Here is a 26,354-nt window from a genome sequence, read left to right on the forward strand (position 1 = left end):
CATTGTCCTTAAAATGATTACCCATGTTACAAACATGTTCAAAATTTGTGCTGATACAGTTCGGATATATAATCGTAACTGTTTTTTTTCCTCCTTGAAATAGGGTGTGTAGGGTGAAAAAAATGAGTTTTTCGCCAATTCAGATTTTAAAATCCAAATTGCACAGGGACATTTTTGAAAAAAGCACGGGACGCACGAGAATGACATAGGAGGAAAAAGTAATAGTCTAAATTTATTTGTCAATTTTCATTTTTGGTGTTCTTTTGACCCCATTTACCATTGATGGATCTGTTGCTAACCCATCTTAAATTTTAGCTCAGTCATCATGATCGCTTGCGCTATTCTGCACCCCCCCCCCCCCCCCCCCCCCCCCCCCCCCCCCCCACATCTAAAGTATCTCAACCCCCTTACCAATAGCTAGGTGACAACTGTGTCAATTTTATTAATGCACATGAGATTTAAAAATTACCTTCATTTAGAGCCAGACAATGGTATTAGAGACTCAATTATCTTAAATTGCTCTCATTTGAGTGGGAAAATGATATTACTGAGTTAATTGGATTTGGAGAAAATATAAAGATGATTCAAATTGTTATCATAAAACATAATGCACACAAAATAGAAACACAGACGATTGATCATCAATAGCGTCTCGAAGGGAAAACAAACGACGCAATATCACACACCATATTATATAGTTTTTTGCCACAAACCTTCATAAAAGTTATTTTAACATATGACTGAAGTGTGGGAAGTCCTACAAAGTAGTTACTGATATACTCTATGCAAATGTATAGAATCCTCTAAAAATATGTGGTTAAACAAATCATCATAACATCAATAAAATCACATCAGAATTTCACACACATGAATACACAGGGCCAGTAATACTGGGATCTAATGCACATTAAATTTCACACACACGAGCAAATTGAATTTTTCTTTTTCTTTCTTTGTTGCAGAACTTGGTTCCTCTACATAATATGCACATTGTAACCTTCCTTTAGATTTTCTTCTTTGCCCAAGACATTGTCCGCATCCAATGCATGTTCTGCTTTAATTCCACTTGCTCTCTTTAGCACATATATCTACAGGGTCATCCCAATTTGAAATGACCTTCGATCAAAATTGCTTGACTTCTTCTAGTGACATCAAAACTAAAAACGTAAGGAAAATTAATGAATAGTGGTAGATGAACAAGCACAACAAGCACTTTTTATACAGCAAAAAGAATCCAAAGGTACACAACAAAAAAGAGATGCAAACAAAATACAATGCATTCCAAAACAATTCAAGTAATTCCAAAATACAAGTGTTCTGATACTAAAAGAATTAACCATTTTTCCTCACTTGTGTAGCATCTACAGAAGACAAATATATAAGAGACACAATGGTGGGATCCTTGTGCATTAGGCCACCCTTTAATCTATAGATGACAAATCAAACACTCAAGAGGGTTATCCCCTATGACATTAAGTCCTAAACAACCTCATATTAATTGTTGACACTAAAAACCTACTTGCTTTTTTCAACTTCAGAAAATCCAAAGTTTTAAACACTAACGCATGATTGTCCTCAATTCTTAGGTACCTCCTAAACCAAACAACAATCCTATTGATGTCCATTTTCAGATTTTTCATGCCACAGCTAAAGTCTTAACCCTCATACACATAGTTATAAATAGCATTTCTTCAGGTTTCCACTTTTAACCACAAAACAGCAAAGTTTTCATCTTCAAAAGGTCATATATTTTCTATTAAAGATTCCTATCAACACAATACAAAGTAACAAATATCCAATCATTACTTAGTAGTCAATCTGAGTAATAAGCATATCCCATTTTATGCACAGACAGAAAAGGAATAACAAAATTTACCTTCAACAGAAGCAGCTCTAGCAGAACAAGAGCTTTTCAAAATGACCGTTTTATTATGAGAAGTACATAATGAACTTTGGTCCCTTTGGGAATGAAGAGAAAAATGAATAATAAACAAAGGTGAAGACTTTACATTCTCAGAAGAAGTAAGCAAACCTGAAAAAAAAAAAAAAAAAAAAACCAACAATCAAAACAAAAAAGAAAAAAACAAAGCCAAGGTTTTCTTAACAAAATATTTGTCATGATGCCAAACCATTACAACTAATAACATAGTAACAACATTAATAATAATGTAAGTTGTTTCCTCAAGCTCTGCCACCTCTTCTTTTCTTTTTACGTTTTCTTAAAATAATTAAAAGTAGGGTTAAATATGTTTTCAGTCCCTACAAAATCATGAGTTTTCAAGTTTAGTCCCTATAAAATTTTAATGATAATTTTTGTCCTCCATAATATTGTAGTTTGTAAGAACCCTATTTTGAAAACTTTTTACAAAAATGAATACTTTTGGTCCTCCAAAATAGTCCCTATAAAAAACAAATAGGAACTAAAAGTGAATAAAAAAAATTTAGGAATTAAACTTAAAAGCTTATAATTTTATAGGAACTAAAAACGTATTTAACCCTTAAAAATATCCATACTACTGTCCATTTCTTTAAGTCAAGTAAGTACAACGTTAACAAAACGAAAAAGAGTATGTCATGAATTTCTATTATAACTTAAAAGTATTAATGAAGTCTTGCAAAATGAAGAAAAGAGTATTCTAACAATCATTAATACCTCATATTCAGCAACAAGAATAAAGACTGAACTTATATAGACACCTTAATACCCCTTCAGGCTCGAACCCAAAACACTATAAAAACTAGTTTTTCAAACGTAACAAAAGCTAAGATAGGAGACATTTAGAAAACTATATATACCGCAAATCACATATAATATAAATGGCATGACCTTGTCTCATTCACGAAGACTTTTTTTAACTTGAATGGAAAACATTATAATTGAACATATAACCTATATAGCATAGGACTGAACATACACGTCTAATTTCATATACATTAAAAAAAATTAAGCTATGAGTATACCTCGTTGGATTACTTTAAAAGAATTGAATGATGGCGCTGACCATGAAGGGCAGCAAGGAAGTAGTTGTCAAGCCTAAACATATTAAAAGTTATTTCTAGTCAACATGTAACTTAAAAGATAATAAGTATGTATCACTCATAACTCGTAATGCAATATATAAATCACTACAATAGAAGAGAAAATGCAAATGTAACATAAAAGATAATAAGTATGTATCACTCATATAACTCGTAATGCAATATATAAATCACTAAAATAGAAGAGGAAATGCAAATAAAGCATACAGTTTTAGACTTTAGTGAAGTGTTCAGATTCAAAAGCTGAATTTTGCATCCTCCTCCAAATAATAGAATAAATGCACAACACAAACAGCTCTTAATCAGAGGCTATTACCACACTGTCGAGAAGCGGAAACAAATACAATCTCTCACAACAGCTAGTGGTACTTCACTAAGTGAACAGAGTAAAGTGCCGTTTGTCCAAGTTAAGTGTAGTATCTGATTAATTCTGTTTAGAAAACAACAAAAAAAATGTTAATGATATTAAGGTAATGATAACTCATACAACCACAATCAGTTATCTTGATTCATCTCTCATTTTCTCGCTGTGCACAGACTGAGATCCTCACTTGAATGCTCCTCTAAAAGGAACATCAGCATGACTGGTGTACTTTTTACTTATCAAATTCACCACACCCTGCCTCGTCCTTACATTACTTTACTGTTTCTTTGTTTTTTGTCGCATCCTTACATTACTGTTTCTTTCTCTCTGTTTTTCATTTTATACATCTCTTCATCCACCCTTCTATTGTCACACAAATTTAATTTCAATAAAAGCAAAAGAATTCAATAAATGTAATACTTTGATATGTGAGATATGATAGAATATGGACCTCCACAAAGAGCAATTTGACGCAAAGGAATCGAACACAATATATTATACAACCATAATATTTAAATTAAAAACCACAAAAGGGTCATAGAAAATAGAAAATAAACCAGAGTGAAATACTATATCTATTAACAACAAGCAACCTTATTACTTTTCAGTTACATGGTTAAATTTGCCTCGAAGTTACTAAACTACTGTAAGTTGCTACAAATCGAAATACATAAGAATGTTAAATGGAATTAATTATCTTCTACTAAGTTGTGTACTTGTTGCACTATCTAGCAAAATTACATGAAAGTTTGACAGAAAATGATGATTAAGGTTGGAGATGGCATTGCCACATTTTTCACAAGGAAAAGTTATAAAATCCACATTGATAGAGGTTGGAAGAAGGGATAATTAAGGAATACGTGCTTAAATTATTAAGATCTTTTTTGTTTTGGCTATAGAACAAAATTTACTCAAAATTTAGACAATGGATCACCAGGAAAATGTTATATAGCGTGCACACAAACTAACGATAGATGTAACTGAAAAGCAGCTTAAAATGTAACTCAAAAGTCAAAACCATGAGCACACTTAGACAACAACTTAAACAAACCTAAAACAACAACCAGGAAAATGTAACTCAAAATTTATACAACAGCATATAAAGCAACTTTAACAATCCTAAGAGCCACGAGCAAACTACCACGACCCTTCTAATAAATACACCTTGCTCTTGGAAAACAGCCTATTGTCCTTATCTTGAGAACACTACCATTACCCCTTCTAATCGTAGAAGAAACATACCCACCACCAACAAAAACATCCGCTCTATGCCGAAAACAGATGCTAAAAATTGTCGCAGGCAAACGAACAGGTACGGACGTCCCAATCTGCATTTTGCAGGGGGGCTTTTGACTGAATTTTGTGACTATGCGTGAATTCTAATACCTCTTAAAAATTAAATAACAAAAAAAATATATGACAAACCCTCACCTCGCATTCAGGGTAGTGAAACTAATATTTGAACAGTTACTGCTGCATCAAGTGTTGAGATGAGACTAATAAACTGCCAGCGAGCAGTTAGGGTTCAAGTATTCATCATATTGTATTGGAATGGAATTCCGGGTAGTGAAACGTTATGACTTGTAATTACCCCTGCTCAATTTGCAAATCGGTTTTAAAAGTTCGGTTATTTAAAGATATTAGTGCAGTTCTGCTATACGTGCAGTATAAATGTATGATTTAAAAGTTCGGTTATAAAATACATATGAAGTCAAAATGCTAAATAGTCACCATAGTTGAAAAACACTAACTACTCTCTCCGTCCCTTTATATAAGCACCTCTTTACACTCACAAAACAGGTGCTTATTTAAATGGGACAAATAGAATATACATATGTTGGAAAACGAAAAAACTTGCATGACATCATTGTCTTTACATCATGATACAGCATTACGGACAACATAAATCCAAATGCCAAAATACATACCTAGACAGTTTATCGTGTCATTCTTATCTAACAGCCTTTGATATGCTTTTCCGCCTCTTCAAAAGTCCATCCATTAACTTGATATACGTATATTTATTTAAACTAACTCCTTTCTGCTCTGCCTGTTGAAACAATTTCATTGCATCCTTGTACTTTCCCTGAGTACACAAACTACTTATTTGCTCTGAGTACATCATATCACTTGTACCAAGCTCCGGAGAGATGTCTTGAGTTTTCACCTGTTGCCCTTTCTCTGCAAATTTCAACGCCAGTTTCTCTGCTTCCTCAGTTCTACCAGCTTTGGTAAGCCCAGTCACAATAGCATTATAGGTATACCGGTCAGGCTCCAAATTTTTCCCCTCCATTTCAGTCATAAGGTCAAAAGCATCCTCAAGTTTTCCTTCTTTGCAAAAAGAGGATATTATTATGTTGTAGGTAACTGTGTCCATGGGCTTCCCTTTAGAGATCCATGTGTTAAATAGTGTTAGACCTTTCTCCAGCATTCCCTCTCTGCAAAGACCTCGAAGAAGAATATTACATGTGAAAATATCTGGTTTCAAGGAGTGCTCTACCATTTTGTTATGGAACTGGAATGCTTTCTCTACCGCTCCCTCCCAGCAATAGCCATGAATAATTATGTTACTAGTAGATTCATCGGGGACCAAACCCTTCTCTAAAAGCTCGTTTAATTTGTCTACAGCTTGATCGGTTTTCCCAGACAGACACAACCCCCTGATTATAGTGTTATAAGTGATAATAGTGGCAACAATTCCCTTCTCCTTCATCTCCTCCCAAAGCTTCAACGCCCTATCTGCTTGTTCATGCTTGAAATACCCCATGATTAGAGTTCCATACGTTACCTCATCAAGAATATAACCTCGCTTCCTAGCCTTCACAGTCAAGGTGTAAGCATCGTCTAGCTTCTTCTCCAAGCACATAATGTGCAGTAAGGTGTTAAGAGTAAAAGTATCTGGTTTCAATCCTTTCCTTCCCATTTCATCCATCATCTTATAAGCCTCTGCCATCTTTCCAGATTTACAATAACCATTAATCATCGTGTTATAAGTAAAACAATCCGGAGAAAACCCACTTTCCACCATCTTCACCATTACATTGCTCGCCTCATCAATCTTACCTTCCTTACAGAACCACTTAACCATTATATTATGTGTCACAGCATTCTCCTTAACTCCCCTCGCCTTCATTTCCTCCATCAACTTAAACGCCGCATCACTACCCCGATGCTCAAAACACCCATCTATCAAAGTATTATAAGTAACAACATCCGGAACCAGTTTCAATCTCTCCATCTCATCTCTAAACCTAACCGCCTCATCAATCTTACCCTCATCACAAAAACCCCTCACCATAGTATTATAAGTCCAAACATCCGGCAACATACCACTCCTAGTCATCAACTCAATAACCTCAGCAGCTTCTTTCAACCATTTCAGCTTACAATACCCATGAACCAAAATATTATAAGTATTCCTATTAGGAACAAGACCACTATTCTTCATTTGAAGCAACAAATCCCTAACTTGACTCAACTGACTTCTCTTACACAAAGCAGTTAAAACAGTATTATAAGTAACATTATCAGGACAACAACCATATTCCCCCATTTGATTAATCAACCGAAGCGCTTCTTCGACATTATTATCAGAACAATAACCATGAATCAAAATATTAAAAGTATTAACATTAGGTTGAACACCAAGCTTAACAGCATCTTGAAAAACCTCTCTTGACAAAACCAAAGAATGAGAGGAATTAGACCTGACAAGAGCATTAAGAAGAGTATTACAAGTAAGCAAATTCGGTCGAAAACAAAGGCGTTTCATTTTGTTAAAAATCTGATAACCAAGCTCATGGTGTTTAGAGATGACATAAGCAGCAAGGGAAGTGTCAAGTAAGGGTTTAGGGACGGAGTGATCGGCACGAAGGAGGTGAGCATGAAGAGAATGATGAGGGTGATCAGAGGAGATGAAATTGAGGAGAAGGGATTTAGCGTCGGAGAATTTGCGACGAGAGAGGAGAGGAGGGAGGAGAGTAAGAAGGGGTTTAGGGGAATGAAGGAGAGAGGAATGTGCGTTGGATTGGAACCATTTGAAGAAGGAAAGTAGGGTTTTTGGTTGAGAATGAAGAGGTTTGTATGAAAGGATTGAGATTATGATTGGAAGTGTTAAGTGTGGGATGAATTGTTGAAGATTCTGTGGGTTTTCGTTTTTAGTTTTGGTTAGTATTGTGGTTATTGTTTGTATCAGTTGTTGTTCTTTTCCTCTGCCGTCTCCGCCACCACCACCACTGCCGCCGGCGACGGTGTTAGTGTTCATCATCTTTCTGCTTTGTTCTCTGTTTTAGGTTTTGGGGTTTTTGTTTGATTTGAAGTTTGCTTGAAGAGAAGGATTCTGATTTTTTTTTTTTAAGACATAAATTGAAAATTACGAAAATGTCCAACTCTAGTTAGAAATTTACTACCTTGACCAAAAACAACAGCACTTTATATACGTGGCAGAAAGAGATTTTTGTTTTGTTGAAGCTGCACCACGTAATCTGATCGGGAAGGGAATGGAGAGTGTGAAGGTGAAGGCAATTGAAGCAACTCCGGCGACCTTCAAAGAGTACGGTCAGGTCATTGAGGCTTCATCGGACGGTGAGGGGTTTGGTCCAAACGATGCTCAGCTTGACCTTAGCCAAGGAATTCCCAGGTTTTCATTCTTCACTTCTTGTTAATTCCTCAATTCAAATGAAAATTTTGGTCCAAATAGTCTCACTGATCTCCATTCATTTTGAATTTAATTAATACCAACAAAATTTCTTTTCAAATATTTTTAGAATAGTCCCTATCGCCATAAAGCTGTCATTTAATTTAAGTGATTCTTTGTCAAGGTGCTCCTGGAAGCACTCAGTTTTTTATCTGCTATTTGGTTCAGTAGTTGATCCCTTTTTTAATCAAAATAACTTTAAATAGTCCAATGCCATATGCATAACAAGAACATGTAGCAAAACACGATTCAAACTATTCTTTGACCAAACCCATCTCGGGTTGGCTTCAGATCTTGGAGTGTGCTCCTCTCAAGGTCTCAAGTTCGATTCGATTCCCCTTGGTGGCAATTTTGGTGGGCTAAGTCCACACAGAGCAATGGGGCCCCGCAAGTGGCCGGTGGAATTGGTTCTCTCGGATTAATCGATTCTTGGATTGGATGCTGAGTTTTTAAAAAAAATCTTTGACCAATGACAGTGTTTAATGTAATTAACCAACATAACTTAAGATATTTCGTAAAGGCTTGAATGAAGATTTGTGAAAATACAGCTTATATTATCTATGTAGTCACTAATCACAATATTACTGATGCAAAATATTGATCCAAAGGCATAATACAAAATCATCGTAAATTATTGTAAAGTGTAAAGCTTGAATCTGTGGTCAAATTTACAATGCCACTATCAATATTAATTGCAATCAACTTTGGTTGTTTAAATTCACAGAGATGGATTTATTGTTTTATCTGATCTTGGTTGTCATAATTTCTCGCTGTTTTGGCTGTATAACTGTATTTATCTTGACATAAAGTGCTCAAAATCTGTTTCACTATACATATTACATCAGCTTAATTTAGCTGGGATAGTTATTAGCTTCCTCAATTTAGATTGACATTATGCTGCAAGCCTGCTAGTCACCAACCTATACCCTAACTTATTGGAATTAATTTGTGTTTGTTAGGTTCTACATTATGCATCTTGAAAATCGTCCACTTGAGTTTTCTAATATCACACATCATGCAAGTGTGACTCAGTGCCTTGGGTCCATTGGTGGTAATGTTTGGTATCTTGGAGTGGCTAAGCCATCCATTGTTGATTCAAATGAAATCAAAGATGATTCAGGCAAGACGGTCGTGAAGTCGCACAGTGGTCATTTTTATCTACCTCCTACCATTGAGGATGTCCAAGTTTTCAAGGTTTCAGGTTCCAAATTTCTCAAGCTTAACCGTGGGACATGGCATGCTGGTCCTCTATTTAAGTCTGATACAATGGACTTTTACAATCTAGAACTGAGCAATACAAATGTAAGATTTTCACCCTCCCTTTCACTAAAGTGTTACATGCACCTGAATTCATTTGCAATGCTCTTTACAATAATACATGGGAATTGTGCTTATCTTATTTTTTTGGTCTTTTTTAGGGTTTAGTGGATGTTGTTGTGATTTATGTATGGTTTTTTATTGTGTTCAGGTGGTGGATCATACCACACACAACTTTAAGAAGGACAATGGAGTGGTTTTTTCGATTGTTGAGTAATTTGAGCTTTATGTAGTTCCAAGCCTTTCAAGTGATTCTGCACATTATGTCCGTTAAATGACATATGTTATATACATGATTTAAGCATAATTGATCAAATATCAGTAAATCATGCTTACAATCTTATGAAAGATAATTGAATCCAAATCATCAAGAGTGTTTCGGTCAAATGCAATTTGCTGCATTATGTACCAAACAAGAGGACTACACGAGATACTACATTGAACTTTACCTTCCTAGCCTGCTGCATGAACAACTTTCATTATGACAGAACAGGGTGGGTATATATTCAATGTAGTTTCATACTAACAAAACAATCAACCCCTATTCTAACTTGAATAGAGTTGTTATTGGTGGTCATTGATATATGCTTTTCATACGTTGTTGTGATTGTTTAGAATTTGAGTGGTGCTATATAGCACAACACTCCTGATGCACGAACAAGCACGAAGCGTCAAACAACCTACAATTTGCTAGGTAAACAAAAACAAAGCATCTTAAAGGTCAAAACCTGAGACTCTTTTGATCACAACAACTACTGAACCCTCAAAAGAAACAATTGGACCGCTGGTATTTATCATAAAACAAGATGTTAAAGCTGTTAATAAGAAGATGAAGTATAAAAACCAAGCAAAAGTCACTATAGAGGTTGGTAAGTATCGTCAATGGAAGACATTAGAGAGGTGGAAAGATAGTCATAAATATTGTTGGGCAAATGAGAATTAAAAAGCACAGTAATTGAATGGCAAGCTCACTCTTATATGGATTCGTGTGATTTGCACGATTTTTTAGTCGTGCATATTAGCATTTTTCTTGGATTTTAGATTAGATGGGAGAAGTTAAACATTCGGGTCCGAACAGAATGGTTTTACATTTTACAGGAGCCACAAACACTCATGTATTTTATCTGGACTTGGCACTAGGTTGTCATTTTTACTAGTATACAAACTGTCATGTGTGTTTTATTCTGTATATGATATTTTTACTGTTAATTTGACTTTTGATTTTTACTAGTTTTGTTTTGAATATGTTGGGTCGTTTTTGTATAGAATATGTTGCACTTGGGTATAGTTTATATATATCATACTGGTCTTGGGACAAATTGATACTGGCGGAAGGATGAATGACGTTAATTAACTAGTGTTGTCAGAGATGAAAGTGAGTAACATTCGACAAAGTCAAGAATCAATTTCAAATATTCATAACATCAGACATATTTTAGAACGTTCTGAAGAGTCGAAGATGAATTTGATGGTTCACTTAAAAAAAAACACAAACAATTTCAAAAGCATTTATTAAAACGCATTCTAAAAAACAAAACACAAACAATTTTAAAAGCATTTTATTAAGATGGATTTTTATCAATGTCCAAAACATTCATAGAGGATCCAACCATGACTTATCTCTTTTTGTTGAGAATGCACTCTCTTTTGGTTGAGAATGCACCAAGAGTACTAGGTTTTAAGATTCAAAGAAGATAAAAAAAAAAAGGAAAACTAAAAGGATGAGTAAAACAAGAGGGAAGATATACAATCAACAAATGAGCTACATTCTTTGAGTAAACTAGACGATTTGATTCAAGTGTTTAACCAACTGCATATAAGAACAAATCGTTTGGTAGAATCTACGTTCAATTTCCGATAGAACGATTTTTGATCAAACTATACTTACCTATCAGCTGAACTCATAATTACTAGCAAAATACAAGCAAACCTCCAATATAAACGAAATTAGTGTATTATCTTTTTAAATTTGTATTATGCCATGTCTCGTATCAAAGTACCAAGCAATGTTAATGTCATGCTATTGCCTCTTTTTGTTTGAATGAAGTTAGTAATTAATTTATATATTGGCTTTTTCTCCTTCATTCGGGTTTGAATCTAGACCTTCAACTTCGTTTCCTTAATTCAAACTAGTTGAGCTAATCAACCTAGAATGTGAATGAATTTTGATCTAGAGACAAACTTCTCCCAATTTGGTTGAGCATGCTCTAACCCCACAATTGGAACGGAGTTACTAAGATCATCCTCAATGGAAAGATCTCTCCATTTAAGACTTGGTACCTAGGAGATACATCTATTAGGGAACAAAAATTTTGAGTACCTAATTGGAGTAAGGTCTAGACAAGCATCGCATCTTAAGTAGGACCCGTCAATATTTACCATTAAAAAAAAAAGAGTTATTGGTGGTACCTATTTAGAACTTCTGTATATCTTCTCTCTTGCTGATACCTAATATGGGCTCCATCTTATTAAGCACATTCATTGGAGAAAAATACTTATTAGTTATTATCACCTATACAAAAACTCTATCTTCAAAAATTACGGGTTACACAATTAAAATAAGAAAGAAAATACATAAAGTTGGTCTTACCATCTCATATTCATGTGATTCTTGCTCTCTTTAATTTTTTTTTTTTTAAAATTTCCTAAATGTATACTTTAAAATACATTTTAGTACGACCTGTTTAAGAATTTTTTAAGTCTACTAGTCGTTAACAAGTATTTTCATTGAAAAACTATAAATAAATGATATGTATAAATGAGATTAATTTAATCATTCTTAAGTTTATTATCATTGTGGATGTTTTTAGAGGTGTTGGGTTAGAGACATTGAGGGTTTAATAAGTTTTTTTATTTTTTATTTTTGAGCAAAGAGTGTTTAATAAGTATAGTATTATTATTAAAAAAATTATAAATAAGTTATGTGAATCTATTTAAGTTCTAAAAATGTAGATGCTTCGTTGTGGAAGCTCTAAATGGCTTCATTAAAATATTTCTTGTCTTCTTTTCTGAAAATAAATGAATAATGATTTTTATACAACTTTGAACGACATTCTTTTTCTCTCTTTTTATTTATCCAAAACAATAGAGAAAAATATGAAGAAAAATGGTAAGAATATAATGAAACTATGAGAAATAAAGTTTTTCAAAAGTTGTTCATAGTAGATAAGATATCATTTCTCAAAAGAAATAAGATAGGATAGTTTATTATTATTTATTTGTTTAAGAGTGAAATGCAAAAAATATTTTAATGGGGATAATAATATAAAGAAGCCAAAGGAAAACGAAACCACACTGTGAATGTGATAGCACAATAATAATAATAATAATAATCTGATCATAAATGGAGAGCGTAAACCAACGCACGTTGGCTCAGTTGGTAAGGAACGGGTCACTTCCTTGCAGAAGGTTGTGTGTTCGATTCCCTCTGCCGATGTGAGGGCAGTGTTGGTGGGTGATCTGTAAGTACCTCTATACCCTTTGGGCCCGGAGGCGTGCCCTGACCCTGGTGGTGACAGGAGCCGAACCCACCTAAACTTTTTGTAACCAAAAAAAAAAAATGGAGAGCGTAAAGGTAGTGACAGTGAAATCAATAGAAGCAACTCCGTCAACCTTCAAGGAGTACGGTCAGGTCATTGAGGCTTCACCGGACGGCGAGGAGTTTGGTCCAAACGATGCTCAACTTGACCTCACCCAAGGAATTCCCAGGTTTTCTATTTTTTCACCAACTTATCAAACTTTTAATGTTTGTCATGTGCATATCTCATAAGAAACTTGAAACTATTATTTGGAAAATGAATTGAAAACCTCCCAAATAACAACAATTTTGTAGATGTCAAATATGGATCTAAAGAATCTCAATCACCATTAATTATTGTTGCGTAAAGCTTGAATTTCTGGTCAAATTTTCGATGCCACTTTCAGTAGTAGTTTTGATCAACTTTGATTGGTTAAATTCACAGAGATGAATTTATTGTTTTATTTGATGTTGGTTGTAATCCCCTTCATCTCACGATAACTGCCACACTTGCTTGGTTAATACAAATTGAGAAAAGACTATAAATGGAGATACAAGATTAGTATATTATCTTTGTTAAACATCGGTGTATTTGTATTCACCGTTATCATAGATACAGATTAGAATATAATGACTTGTTGTGAGTGATGCACACATAATATTAGAGGGTACCTGTGAAGCCCCGCACCTCCAAAAATGAAGAATCGGTGTCTGATGCGCATCCGACATCCATACTCCAAAAATGTTTGCTCATTTTGAGTAATGCCAATGTTAATTTATTATCATTGTCAATTTTACTTATGTTTATATATTTAATTTCAAATTTAATTTTTCAATAACGTATCATACCCATATCGTATCGAGAATTTGAAAAAAAATTCGTATCCCAATATCGATATCGTGTCAAGTATATGAGCTTCATTGGAGGGTACAATTGAAAACAATTAGGTCGAAAGTTGAAACTGGGACAGAGGAAGTACTAACTCTACACAGTTTGGGTTGTATTATCTTCAGATTAAGTGCACAAAGTTACCATATTTTTTTTTTGTTTCCTATTGATGCTATGCATAAATTTTTAGTTATTTAGTACCCTATTAATTATCTTGGCATTCACCCAGCAAACCACTGTATATCAAATTTGAGAGGCTAGAAATATTGGAATCCATTGATGAAAGAAACTTGGCAAAAGATACATAGAATCTCTTTTCTATACATATTCCATCAACTCAATTTAACTTGTATTATATTTCTTCAATTCAGTTTGACATTGAACTCCAAGTCCTCCAACAAATGTCCTAACTTATTGAAATAATGTGTTTTGTAGGTTATCTATTATGAATCTTGAGAATTGCCCACTTAAGTTTTCTAATATCACACATCATGCAAGTGTGACTCAATGCCTTGGATCCATTGGTGGTAATGTTTGGTATCTTGGAGTGGCTAAGCCATCCATTGTTGATTCAAATGAAATCAAGGATGACACGGGCAAGACAGTCGTGAAATCGCGCAACGGTCATTTTTATGTGCCTCCTGCCATTGAGGATGTCCAGGTCTTCAAGGTTTCAGGCTCTAAATTTCTGAAGCTTAATCGTGGGACATGGCATGCGGGTCCTCTATTTAAGTCTGATACAATGGACTTTTACAATCTAGAATTGAGCAATACAAATGTAAGTTTTCGCTTTCGCCTTCCCTTTCAAGTGAGTGTTATACACCTGAATTCATTTGCAGTCCTCTTCATAATATATCTTATTTTTGTCTTTCTTTATGTTTTTGTGGATGTTGTTGTGGTTTATATATGGTTTTTTTTATTCTGTGTACAGGTGATTGATTTTACCACACACAACTTTAAGAAGCACAATGGAGTGACTTTTTCAATTGATGAGTAATTTGAGCTTCATCTAGTTTCCAGCATTTCAACTAATTTTGCACATTGTGTACCATTAAATAAATGACAGATGCATAACTACTGTAAATTTAAGCATGTGTTTGGCCACTAGTAAAGTTTCCATTTACTGTTTTTTTATGTGACAGAGTTACCATTTCAAAGAAAAAAAAGAGCTAAGCATATAATTTATTATCTCCATTTTTCTGTGTTCAAAACGAAATCTTGAATGGGATTCTCAATTTAAAATTTAAAAGGAACCGGATAACTTAAAAAAAACGAAATCTTGAATGGGATTCTCAATTTAAAATTTAAAAGGAACCGGATAACTTAAAATGAGGTGCATGGCTGAGAGCATAATGAGGTAATTGACTATTAATGAAACAATTTATATTGATAATTTATTTTGATTACGTCTCCATGGACATCACATTATATATGCTGGTGCGGGTCACTTATTTACGTAAATTCTAGTACTAGGCTACTTGACTAAAAATCTATGCTTACCTTGTATGCTCTCTATCAGCATCTAAACGCAACACAAATAAGAATCCTCCTATTTTCTTAATAAAAAAATCTTATTTCGAGATGTTTACTATAGTTTTTGGGTGTATGAAGAATACTAAAAAAAATACAAAATTGATGAATTAATTGGACGTTTATAAATTAAAATCATAGTGATGGAATGTGGAGATGTCCATTTCTTCAAAAGATTCGATGGAGAGAATCTCTACTCACAACATACATGAATGTCAACACTTGTGTAAAGAAGATTGTTAAATGATTTTATGGTATCAAAGTTGAGTACTTTCAATTTTCTCAACAAAATTGAGTACTTTCAAACATAAGATTGATAAACAAATATTAATTTTAGGTTCATTCATTCAAAATCTCTTCTCTTTTTTGTTTATTTGAATTTGAATTTCATTTTGAAATTTGGTTCATCCTCTCTTCTGTAGGATTTTCATCATCTATAAATAGGGATCCATTTGATCTATTTAAAAACAATTATTTTGATAGCTATTCAAATGTATTTATCCTCTTTTTCTCATTTTTCATTTTTTTTTATAGATATATATTTACCTTACACCGATCAATTTATGATGTAGTTCAAGTTTTTACAACTGCAATTCACATCTTGCTCGACCAAGAAGGAAGCTCCCCATTTATGATGTCATATAATGTTTTTCATCATTGAATCGAACCCTATATTTGGTTGTGTTGTATTTGAGACGTGTGTTATGTGTTCTTCATTTATGTTGTGTTTGATTTTTTGGTTAGTGGATTTGAATAACAATGCCTTCAATGTTGAAAGGACTTTTAGACCTTTTTGCAAAGCTTGTGAAAACAAACAAGTACACTACATTTGATATGGTGTACAAGCTTATGAAGTTAGCTTTGGTTTTGCAGGTGGCAACCAAGGTCAAATCCAAGACTATTTTTTTTTGTGTGGCTAAAATAATAGTTTCAAAAAAATATGTCGTATGAAATTAAATACTATGTACTATTTCACACAAAATAACAATTTTGTAGTTTTATTTTGGTTTGTTTTAGTAACCCAGGTCCATCTGTAACCTTAACCTTTTATTCTTATAGACATCCTTCAGATATAAAAAAAATTGGAAAAAATCTTGTGCGTCTATAGTCACACCAAGCCAAGCCATAGGGTGGATCCGCCCATGGTAGAAACTACAAACGTTGAACATGTTTTTCTCAACTATGAAATATGTGAAGAGTCAAAGATGTAATAAGATGGATGATTAGTAGTTAAATGACTATCTTATAACTTTTATAAAAAGATATGTTCTTAAACCGTTAACGATGTTATTTTCGTTCATTTTTCAATAAATAAAATATATACTATTTTCTTTGTAAATTTAAATTTAGTTGTTACCACTGTTTTTAGTATAACTTTTTAGTGCATTTAGCATAATTTAATTCTTAGTCAAAACTTTTTTAACTTCCCTAATAATTTATGTCTGGGTCTGCCCCTAATTGGGTTCTAGGACTTACCATAATTAAAGCAGATTTCAAGCTCATAAAATAGTAACAAGAGTACTTTTACATCATCTAACAAATAAGTTAGGTCACAAACTTTGCTACGAGGAATGAACCAACTTTCATTTATTAATGTATACAGATTGGAACGAAGCTGGAAAATGGAGCTTCATTAAAATATTTCTTGGCTTCTTCCCCAAAAATAATAGAGTACGTTCCACTTCCCTGGTTTATTATTTGTTTAAGAATGAGATGCCACAAAAATATTTTAATGGTAATGATATAAAGATGCCAAGAAAAAGAAACCAGCCACTGCGATAGCATAACAATAATAATGGAGAGCGTGAAGGTGGTGACAATTAAGGCGATCGAAGCAACTCCGGCGAACTTCAAAGACTACGGTCAGTTCGTCGAGCCTTCACCAGACAGCCTGGGTTTTGGTCCCCATGATGCTCAACTTGATCTCACCCAAGGAATTCCCAGGTTTTCATATTTCACCAACTTACAAAAATAAGAAAATTCTTACCAAATTCTATATGTTAATTTTTAGATTTTTTTCACTTTAATTTTTGGGTTGGATTGATCATTTGGACTCTCTTGCTTATATGCACTTGTTAATCTAAACCGTTCGATCTTAATCATAGGTAAAGATTATTTCAAATTGATTTATTGAAAATATAATCTCAAATTAATAGTCAGATACTAAAATTTAATGCTATGTGCATATCTTAGAAAAAAATGAAGAATATGCACGTAAATTGAACTAGTAAAATTTATTAGAGGTGTTCAAATTTAAACTGATTCAAAATAAAACTATAGATTGATTAAAAAACTGAAAAACCGTCAAAACTATATATTATTGGATATATTTAAATACCGTTTTGTAGTATGTCTTAGATCCTTTTTAACATATCAGTTCATTTCTATGAATTTAACCATTATCATGTATATATTTCCTTATTCGTGTGAAATATAATGACTTTGAGAATGATGCACATAATAAAATTAACTAGAGCATACAATTAGAAAAAGTTGCATTAAAATTTAAAGATAACATTTATCTTTGGACAATTCTTGTTGTAAATGTGACGATTATTAGTATGGGACATAGGGAGTACCAAGTTTACACTGTTTGGGTTGTATCTTGAGATGAAGAGCTCAAAGTTACCTTTTTTTTTTTTTGTTTCCTTTTGATGGTATGGATAAACTAAGTTATATACTACCCTATTATCTTGGCATTCACCCACCACTAAACTACTTTATAGCAAAATTGAGAGGCTAGGAGGAATATTGGAATCCATCGAAGAAAGAAACTTTGCAAAAGACACTTCAAAATCAGTTTTCTATACATATTCCATCAGCTCAATTTAACTGATATTAGTTTTTTTTTTTTTTTTAATTTTTAAATTCAGTTTAACATTGAGCTCCAAGTCCTCCAACATATTATTAAAATTAGTTTGTGTTTTGTAGGCTATATGTTATGCATCTTGAACATTTCCCACTAAAGTTTTCTAGAATCACACATCATGCAAATGTGACTCAGTGCCTTGGGTCCATTGGTGGTAATGTTTGGTATCTTGGAGTGGCTAAGCCATCAGTTGTTGATTCAAATGAAATCAAAGATGACTCAGGAAAAACGGTCGTTAAGTCGTGCGGCGGTCATTTTTATGTTCCTCCCACCGTTGAGGACGTCCAAGTTTTCAAGATTTCAGGTCCCAAATTCGTCAAGCTTCACCGCGGTACATGGCATGCTGGTCCTCTATTTAAGTCTAGCACGATGGACTTCTACAATCTAGAGTTGGCCAATACAAATGTAAGTTTTTCAGGCCCCTTTCAATGGAATCTTACATCTTACTTGCACCTGAATTCATTTGACATGCTCTTTAGAGTAAGACATGGGAATTGTATTTATCTTATTTTGTCATTTTTTTTAATCGTTTGGTTTATATATGCTTTTTTATTATGTGTACAGGAGAATGATATTACTACACACAACTTTAAGAATGACAATGGAGTGACTTTTACAATTGATGAGTAATTTGAGCTTTATGTAGTTTCCAACATTTCAATTGATTCTGAACATTGTGTACAATTAAATAAATGTCAGATACATAATTACTGGAAATTTAAGCATGTGTTTGGTTTGATTCACTAGTCAAAGTTTCCATTTACTGTTTTCATACAACATGTTACCATTTCAAGGGAAAAAAAGGAGCTAAACATATCACTTAGTATCTCTATTTTTGTGTTCAAAACGAAATCTTGAATGGGATTCTTAATTTAAAAGGAACCAGATAACTTAGAGGTGTGTATGACTGAGAGCAAAATGAGGTAATTGACTACTGATGAAAACATTAATATTGATAATTTAGTTTGATTGCAGTCATTGGTTCTTTTCACCTCTAGGTCTTGCAAACAACAATCTACTACTCTTAATTTTTATGCTCTCTATCGGTATCTATCTAAACACAACACGAGTAATAATCATCCCATTTAGAGATATTCGTTACTATAGTTTGAGTGTATAAAGAATACTAAAAGAAAACACACAGTTCCTAAATTGGTGAATTAATTGGACATTTATAAACTAAAATCATAGTAATGGAATATGAAGATGGCAATTTCTTAAAAGATTTTCATGGAGAGAATCTCTACTCACAACACATACATGAATATCAACAGTTGTGTACTTGAAATTATGATTTGATGACATTCTGAACCTTTTTTGCCTATAACATTCATTCATAATAGTGTGCACTTAAAACAGCAGATTGATAAGCAAATACTTTTGAAACGGGTAGTACTTATCAAAATTGTGAAATCAGCATTTACAAATCATAATGTATTCATCAAAATAAACCTTATCAATAAATTACACAAGGATTTTGTTTGTTGATATGAATTTGCTCTATCTATGAAAAAAAAGTGCTATAATTATTGGAATCTTCTGTAGAAGTTGTTGTTCTATCAGTAGAGTCTCGAACATGAATGTCATTACTCAGCCCCCATCAACTGCATAATAAGAATAACGTAGAATCTTTAATTGCGAGTTTTTTCTTCTTTTTTTTTCGTATTCAAAAGTATGTGCTTTTGCAAGAGCAAAGATGTTGCTAAATTAAACTTATTGAAAAGTATGAATAGTTAGTGTTACCTTGAATATATCTCCAAACATCCCCATGGGGTTCCTTCGTTGTACGCCATAAAACTTCTGCGCAATCTCGTCTAGCAACTAAATCACAATTTACATGTCAAATACAGAACATCTGTTGAATTCTAATTTTCAAGCCAATAGAAAAATAATCATAAGATAATAACACAAGATTGTCAAAAAATTCATAGAAGCATACAAATATACCATATATTTGTGGATTTATTTGATAGTTGTCACCTACCAACAACAAAGATGAAAATAAAGCATACAACTTGAGATAGTAAGTTAGCTGACCTCATTGAAGGAAGGTTCCCTCTCAATACTTGGTTTATAGTTTGCTCTCAACATATTAAAAAGTGGAAAAGCATCTCTCTCCATCCTGCATCAAAGAAAAAATATAAAGTAAAAAGGTATTGAATTAAGGAGCTTAATTATTGTTTATTTTCTCCCACTCTAAGAAATAAAGCCATATATTTCTAAAATAATTAAAGCACTTCACACCAGAAGTGAAGGGAAGTTCTTGTATCTGGTAACAGATGAGATTAAGGAGCAAACAAGCAAGAATCTTCAAAGCATGCAAAATGTCTCTTTCCTATTGATTAGAACACAAATTAATCAATTTATCAATTGAACAATATAGACAACTCACGTTTGCAACAGAAAATTGATGAACTGCATCAAGTCTGTCTTTGGAAACTCAATCTCCGTAGATTCAGTTTGCTTCTTTATCTCGTCCACTAGTATGTTTGCATCCTTCAAATTACCTAAAGATAAATACCTATCACGCAAGAAATGAGCAATTGCTCAGTTTGAAACCTTTGTTGACATATGCATGGAATTGAATGTCAAAGACATCAACCAAAGAACACAAGGATTTTAAATTCAACAAGTAAATTAGCATCCCAGAAAACAGATGATGAGTGCCCTTATACCCGCTAAACGGAATTAGTGAAGGGTTGTTCAGAACAATGCATGCATCCATATTACGAGAAAGCAGATCTGATGATAGCTATCATTTCTTTCAAGTTTTTCATATTACGAGAAACAATATACTAATCTTGCATTCCATGATCTGAACAGGAAGCATTTACTTTTACAATACACTTTGATGCTAACACATAGTGCAATATAGAAAATGAATTTAAGCCGAGTGAAAAAGCATTCAGAAACATAAAAAGTTTGCGCTGAGTGTATCTATGAACTAAAGTTGTAATGCAATAAGCAAAAACTTAAATTTCATCCTAGTATAAATGGTTATTTAGGTATCATAAGCATAAATTATCTTGGGTATCCAAGAATGACAATATGTATAATATCAGGGAATCCCAAAGTGAAAATTATGTTCTCAAATACTTGTACGATTTTACCTTAAAACAGCCCGAGCAATGGCCAAATCATCTTCACCAGGATAACACTGCAATATTTGAAAAGCATATCAGCGAACCTTCCAAAAAAACCATGCCACAAATACAGAATGAATAATGCCAGTTAACTCCAGAATTTAGTTTGACGAATAGTATTATATAAAGTACAAAACATAATGCACATTGAACCAAGTTTTAGCATAAAAAGTAAGACAAAAATTGTTTGGTATGCCTCAACAGAATTTTGTAAAGTTGAACCAAATATAAGAAAGTTAGGGGGCTAACCTTGCCCAAAAAGTTCACTAGTGTAGAAGCGAACTTCTGTGTATCATTTCCTCTCACAAAATGATACGTCACTCTATTCATATCCTGCATGTAAAAAGCAAATTGTCATTCGTTTACACAAACAAAGGTCGTAATAGTTTCGAATATAAGTGAATCTTTTCAATCTATACATATTATGAATTCAAGAGAAGCAACAAGGAAGATTCCCTAGAAGCAATATTATGAAACATACCACCTCAGGACTTTCAGAAAATATGTATTCAGCCAGCATAATGTGCAGTTCTGGAGCTCCACTACTACTTGTTCCAAATTCAGCAGACCACCTGGATAAAATAGCAGCAAAGCCAGAAATATTGCTAAGAGGTACAAATAATTGCACATAAATACAAAAGCATACCACTCACTTGTAAAAGGCTCCATACCACTTGAAAGAGACTTATTTAATTAAGTATCATTACATAATTCGTGTTATGAAGCATAAATACAAAAGCACACTGTAATTCCAACAAAAGTTACAAAGCCTAAATTGAACTTCTACAAGCTTGGAGCTTCTATGCTAGAACACATGCTGTGTTATAGATATCAAAAGGATCTTTCTATAGCTTTTATGAACTGAACTCTGTATTTTTTTAAGGGTCGGCTTAACAAGACAACCTTATGATTTTATAAAAATTATGTCTGACAGCCATACAACACTCAACAAACGAGGGTGCAGTAAAAGCAAAGAATAATCTATAATATTTTAATTTTTGAGAAGTCTCACTTGATAGCAGCTTTTAAGAATGAGGAGCAGCCCTCAACACGTGTTTTTGCACTTCCAAGGTTTTCTGAAAGCTGCTGCATGTCATCAACATCCCAAAGGTGTTGTGGCAATGGAACCCGAGGAAATCCTTCATAGATTTTTTTTAGACGATCTGCCATTAAAATTTATTAGTAATTAGTAACAAGAACGAATGTTTTGTGACCAAATATTATATACTCCAAATAAGATTATAAAAAAAAAAAAAATTACTGAAGAATAAATATAATAAAAGCAAATACATGTTAATCACCAAATTAAAAATCTCATGGGATTAAATTACGGAGTTAGAACAGAATATACAAGTGTTCTAAAGTGACCATAGGACAAAAAGAAAATAACTTGCATTGCATCACAGGCTCAAAAAATAAACTACTGATAAATAATTGAAGGGTAAAAGAAAGGATAAGAACGCACCAAGAGTTTCATCATCATAAGGAATTTTCCCTTTCACTAATGTCTCCACAAACAATAAAGCAAGCTCTGCTCCACAGGTAACCTTAGATAAATAGAAGATAAAACTTAAACTTTGTTGTTTGTCAATTGTTAAAACTATTTGCATATATTTTTATCATAACGTTAAAAATTAAAACTAAATGTAAATTTGGATAGAAATGTCAAAAGGATTCAGGATCCTCCATTTGTGCCTTTCCTTTCTCTCTTGATCACTTTTTCATTCATTTATTTTTCCTAAAAGCAAGTAACTTTTAGCAACCTATGCTTTCAGGTGTCCCAGAAAATGTACCAGATAGCTTTGTCCATCCAAGTCATAAGGCAACAATGAAAAAACTAACAATTTCTCCTACATGGCTAATAAAGATCATAAAGTTGATTAAAGTATATCTCAAAAGACAACAAAATAGAAAGTAGTAGAACCTGCCCATGAGCCAATTGAATGCATGCTCCTGAATGTAGGATATCTAATGCTTCAGTGTACCTCTGAGCAGTTACATATCTGCAATAAAACGTGTATGCACATCAGTTTCTACTCTCTACAACTTAATTGATCAGTATGTATCAGTTGATTCAGTTATCAACCAATTATAAGCACCTAATAACGGCTCTTTCTACCGTGCATAAATTGCATAGGTCTTGTACTGTGCAAGACCTTTTTAAACTCCTTGATAAAAAAAACTCCACCAAAATTAATGGTATACCCTCTATACCTATTAGAGATGTAAATTAGTTACATATTAGTTAGATTAGTTACAAGTTAGTTGGTTTAATTGACTGTATACGCTTAATGTACTACTTGATGCAACAATTCAATCATAAACAATTATTTCCATTTCACTTTTCTATACTTTTCTCTCAATTATGAGTTCTATCAAGAATTGTAATATCTTTCCTCTCTCCCCTTTGGCACTGTTTCAATTTATCTCTGCATCATTATTCTTTCTCCGCCGTTTCCTTCCTCCACCTCCACATCAAGCCCTTCATCTTCTAATACATCACAGAAACAAAATTATGCTTTGGAGGGTGCTTATAAATTATAATTATGAGGTACAATTTGACTTGTGGTCTTGGTGTGATTTATAAGAAACGAATTACAGAAACACGATGTTTCGAAACTAAAATTACATGGTTATTGACTATTCCTTAGTTTTTGTTTTATTTGCTTTACTTATAAAACATCATAACAATATCTTTCTCAGCAACATGCATAACTTTTATTTCAATGAGCATAACCATTTGTTTTGCATGTGACTGTGTTGAATTCTTTGCTGCGCAGTCAAAGCAAATAGTTCAAACTCAATTTTGGTAATTGTGAATATTACCAGCGAACTAGGTTATATAGATACGGTAGCGGGTGTCATTTCAATCATCATCAAGGGATGATGTTAGTATTACAAGTGGACAGTGAATCGTAAAGGGGGTAGGGGTGATGGCAGCAGATTGGATGAATGGTGGGTCTTTGGTTGGAGGTGTAGTAGCTCTGGTTCTGCGACAGTAGTAGATGGTCACGACGGTTTCTGGGTTTTGGAGCGAAGGGGTATGCTATAGATGATCTAACATAACTGTAGTGGGAATAATATAAATCTACAGTTAAAAAAGTGAAGCTTGGTGCACAACCTAAACACCTTGTGCACCCTAGAATTTGCCCCAAATAACAACATACGATGTATAACGGTGAAGAACCCTGCATTTTTCATGCCTCCAAAAACTCTAAACCGGTTCATAAGAAAATACTCCAAAGTCCTAACATTGTCCATAAGGAAATACCTCCTATAACTCAGCATTCACCAAAGTTTCCAAAAGTTTACACTACATGAAACTGCACTGTCCAGCTCAAAAAAGAACATAAATATTACAAAAATCTAGGGTATATCTATTATCTACATCAAATCTTTAGCATTGATTCTGTACTTGTCCTTCTGACTCTGAGTGACCACCAATACAAACTACTATTGTTCACATTTAACTAATCTGCCACCCCAAATTCGTAACTTTTTTCCTGAGTTAATCTAATAAACTATGTACTTGCAGATGAAAGGAAATAACTATGGAAAACTTAATTATTTACAATTTTATAACTTTCACATTGAAGATAAAATGAAGAGTACATAATAAAAATTTCTGTTGAAGAATAGAGCTGTACAGTACGGTAGGGTCAGTACCCATGGACTATCAGAGCACCTTTGCCCTTCGGCCTTGACGCTTGGGGGGCTGTGTACAGTATTGTGGGATTGTTTTTTTTAAGGGAAATGTTAACTTGTGCCCTTGGGGCATAAGTTAAAAAGGCTAAATGTAGAAAAAAAATCTTGGAAATTGTGCATTCAATGCATTAAAAGTTGTATTTATAATATAAAAGTTGCTTTGACTTTCCATTTTAAGCTCCTTAACTTGTGCCCGGCACAAGTTAACATGACCCTTTTTTTAATGGTATATGTTAGTAATTCGTTGTTCGATTAATATTTACTCCTTCGTCTGGGTTTTAACCCACGACCTCGAACTCCTTTAACCTTTAGCTCAAAGCAGTTGAGCTACCCAACCCCCATAGTATCGTGGGATCTCCCCAAAGCACAGGCATCAGGTTTTTACAATAGACCAGAGGAGCCCAAGTGCTTACTGAGCGAGCACATCACGGCCCACCGGATGTCTGCCCACATGAAGGCACCCACCAAAAGCTCTAGGAGGGAGCACTATAAAAGGAGGTCATAGTCCCTAGGGTAGGAAATACATTCTTTCTTCAACACACTTACACCAAAAATCCTATGCCACCACTCCCTCATTCTTTCGAGAACAAAAACACAGAGGGTCTTGTTAACCAGTGCCCCAGGGCACTGGTTAAGGAAACTAAAAGAGGAAATTTCAAAGTAAAAATAACACTTTTTAAACTTTCGATGAGTTGACAGCACAAGTTCCAATGCTAGACTTTCTACATTTGATTCCTTAACCAGTGCCCACTGGTTAACATTTCCCAAACACATAACATAAACTTGGTAAAAAGTAACAACAAGAAATTGTTCAAACCTGGCACTAATGGATTTATACATCTGTTGAGCTCCATAACAATTTCCATCTTTCACAACTTTCTCCAATTTTTCAACATTCTGCAATTCACACCATATTTAATCAAAAACCTCAACAATAACAACAACAACAATAACAAAACCCAGAAACAAAAACAATAATGAAAACACATAAAGCATAACCCACAAAATTAATTTTCAATCAATGAACCAAAAACCACTACATCAAAAATAAATAAAAATCAAATTTTTAATTAAAAAGAGTAATTTTTTAACGAATGTGAATAAAGAAGAAACAAAATTAATGGATTGTAGATTTTGGGTACCTCATCAGCGGGTGGAAGTTCAAATCTTTTGGATCTCTGCCGCGCCATGGTGATGAAATTTCTCTCCGTGGATTTTGCAAAAGAGGGAAGAATAAAGAATAGAAGAAAAAAAGAAAAGTATCTTATTTATAGAAGGACTTCTG

The 26,354-nt window shown here is 33.5% G+C and overlaps 5 protein-coding genes across 17 annotated transcripts; 3 read left to right on the forward strand and 2 right to left on the reverse strand.

Moving 5' to 3' along the window:
- Positions 1-634: 634 nt before the first annotated feature.
- Positions 635-7,729, reverse strand: LOC146958087 (uncharacterized). Of its 13 annotated transcripts, none has more exons than XM_085741224.1 (6): positions 5,332-7,729; positions 4,835-4,996; positions 3,356-3,469; positions 2,962-3,034; positions 1,877-2,032; positions 635-1,139 (listed from the first exon to the last, which is right to left on the reverse strand). In XM_085741224.1, the coding sequence occupies exon 1, from the start codon at positions 7,668-7,670 to the stop codon at positions 5,355-5,357; it is 2,316 nt and encodes a 771-aa protein (XP_085597350.1). In that variant the 5' UTR covers positions 7,671-7,729; the 3' UTR covers positions 635-1,139; positions 1,877-2,032; positions 2,962-3,034; positions 3,356-3,469; positions 4,835-4,996; positions 5,332-5,354. The 13 variants fall into 13 exon arrangements, with proteins under 13 accessions (XP_085597350.1, XP_085597345.1, XP_085597346.1 ...); XM_085741219.1 differs by having other exon boundaries at positions 3,247-3,469; XM_085741220.1 differs by having other exon boundaries at positions 3,247-4,731.
- A 137-nt stretch (positions 7,730-7,866) lies between these two features.
- On the forward strand, positions 7,867-9,754 carry LOC146958088 (uncharacterized). Its single transcript, XM_085741230.1, has 3 exons — positions 7,867-8,042; positions 9,059-9,401; positions 9,568-9,754. The coding sequence occupies exons 1-3, from the start codon at positions 7,903-7,905 to the stop codon at positions 9,631-9,633; spliced, it is 549 nt and encodes a 182-aa protein (XP_085597356.1). The 5' UTR covers positions 7,867-7,902; the 3' UTR covers positions 9,634-9,754.
- A 2,911-nt stretch (positions 9,755-12,665) lies between these two features.
- LOC146958089 (uncharacterized) lies at positions 12,666-15,016 on the forward strand. The gene is made up of 4 exons (XM_085741231.1): positions 12,666-12,757; positions 12,974-13,124; positions 14,258-14,600; positions 14,754-15,016. The coding sequence occupies exons 2-4, from the start codon at positions 12,976-12,978 to the stop codon at positions 14,817-14,819; spliced, it is 558 nt and encodes a 185-aa protein (XP_085597357.1). The 5' UTR covers positions 12,666-12,757; positions 12,974-12,975; the 3' UTR covers positions 14,820-15,016.
- A 1,848-nt stretch (positions 15,017-16,864) lies between these two features.
- On the forward strand, positions 16,865-18,967 carry LOC146958090 (uncharacterized). The gene is made up of 3 exons (XM_085741232.1): positions 16,865-17,296; positions 18,284-18,626; positions 18,786-18,967. The coding sequence occupies exons 1-3, from the start codon at positions 17,148-17,150 to the stop codon at positions 18,849-18,851; spliced, it is 558 nt and encodes a 185-aa protein (XP_085597358.1). The 5' UTR covers positions 16,865-17,147; the 3' UTR covers positions 18,852-18,967.
- A 632-nt stretch (positions 18,968-19,599) lies between these two features.
- Positions 19,600-26,298, reverse strand: LOC146958091 (golgi-to-ER traffic-like protein). Its single transcript, XM_085741233.1, has 12 exons — positions 26,212-26,298; positions 25,887-25,966; positions 23,289-23,367; positions 22,830-22,911; positions 22,377-22,527; positions 21,846-21,936; positions 21,614-21,697; positions 21,332-21,378; positions 20,614-20,742; positions 20,259-20,343; positions 19,965-20,042; positions 19,600-19,825 (listed from the first exon to the last, which is right to left on the reverse strand). Exons 1-12 carry the CDS (start codon positions 26,257-26,259, stop codon positions 19,808-19,810), a joined length of 972 nt encoding a protein of 323 aa, XP_085597359.1. The 5' UTR covers positions 26,260-26,298; the 3' UTR covers positions 19,600-19,807.
- Between the last annotated feature and the right edge of the window lie 56 nt (positions 26,299-26,354).

Source organism: Medicago sativa, chromosome 1 (genome assembly GCF_051527215.1).
Source record: "Medicago sativa cultivar Bolivia chromosome 1, Bolivia_mono, whole genome shotgun sequence".
NCBI classification, from domain to species: Eukaryota; Viridiplantae; Streptophyta; class Magnoliopsida; order Fabales; family Fabaceae; genus Medicago; species Medicago sativa.

Coding starts and splice junctions, on each gene's coding strand:
- LOC146958090 (XM_085741232.1), top strand. CDS start 17,148: ATGGAGAGCGTGAAGGTGGTGACAATTAAGGCGATCGAAGCAACTCCG. Junction 17,297..18,283: donor CTCACCCAAGGAATTCCCAG/GTTTTCATATTT, acceptor TGTGTTTTGTAG/GCTATATGTTATGCATCTTG. Junction 18,627..18,785: donor TAGAGTTGGCCAATACAAAT/GTAAGTTTTTCA, acceptor TTATGTGTACAG/GAGAATGATATTACTACACA.
- LOC146958091 (XM_085741233.1), bottom strand. CDS start 26,259: ATGGCGCGGCAGAGATCCAAAAGATTTGAACTTCCACCCGCTGATGAG. Junction 25,967..26,211: donor AACTTCCACCCGCTGATGAG/GTACCCAAAATC, acceptor TGTGAATTGCAG/AATGTTGAAAAATTGGAGAA. Junction 20,743..21,331: donor ATTGCTCGGGCTGTTTTAAG/GTAAAATCGTAC, acceptor CTTGCGTGATAG/GTATTTATCTTTAGGTAATT.
- LOC146958087 (XM_085741229.1), bottom strand. CDS start 7,670: ATGATGAACACTAACACCGTCGCCGGCGGCAGTGGTGGTGGTGGCGGA.
- LOC146958088 (XM_085741230.1), top strand. CDS start 7,903: ATGGAGAGTGTGAAGGTGAAGGCAATTGAAGCAACTCCGGCGACCTTC. Junction 8,043..9,058: donor CTTAGCCAAGGAATTCCCAG/GTTTTCATTCTT, acceptor TGTGTTTGTTAG/GTTCTACATTATGCATCTTG. Junction 9,402..9,567: donor TAGAACTGAGCAATACAAAT/GTAAGATTTTCA, acceptor TATTGTGTTCAG/GTGGTGGATCATACCACACA.
- LOC146958089 (XM_085741231.1), top strand. CDS start 12,976: ATGGAGAGCGTAAAGGTAGTGACAGTGAAATCAATAGAAGCAACTCCG. Junction 13,125..14,257: donor CTCACCCAAGGAATTCCCAG/GTTTTCTATTTT, acceptor TGTGTTTTGTAG/GTTATCTATTATGAATCTTG. Junction 14,601..14,753: donor TAGAATTGAGCAATACAAAT/GTAAGTTTTCGC, acceptor TTCTGTGTACAG/GTGATTGATTTTACCACACA.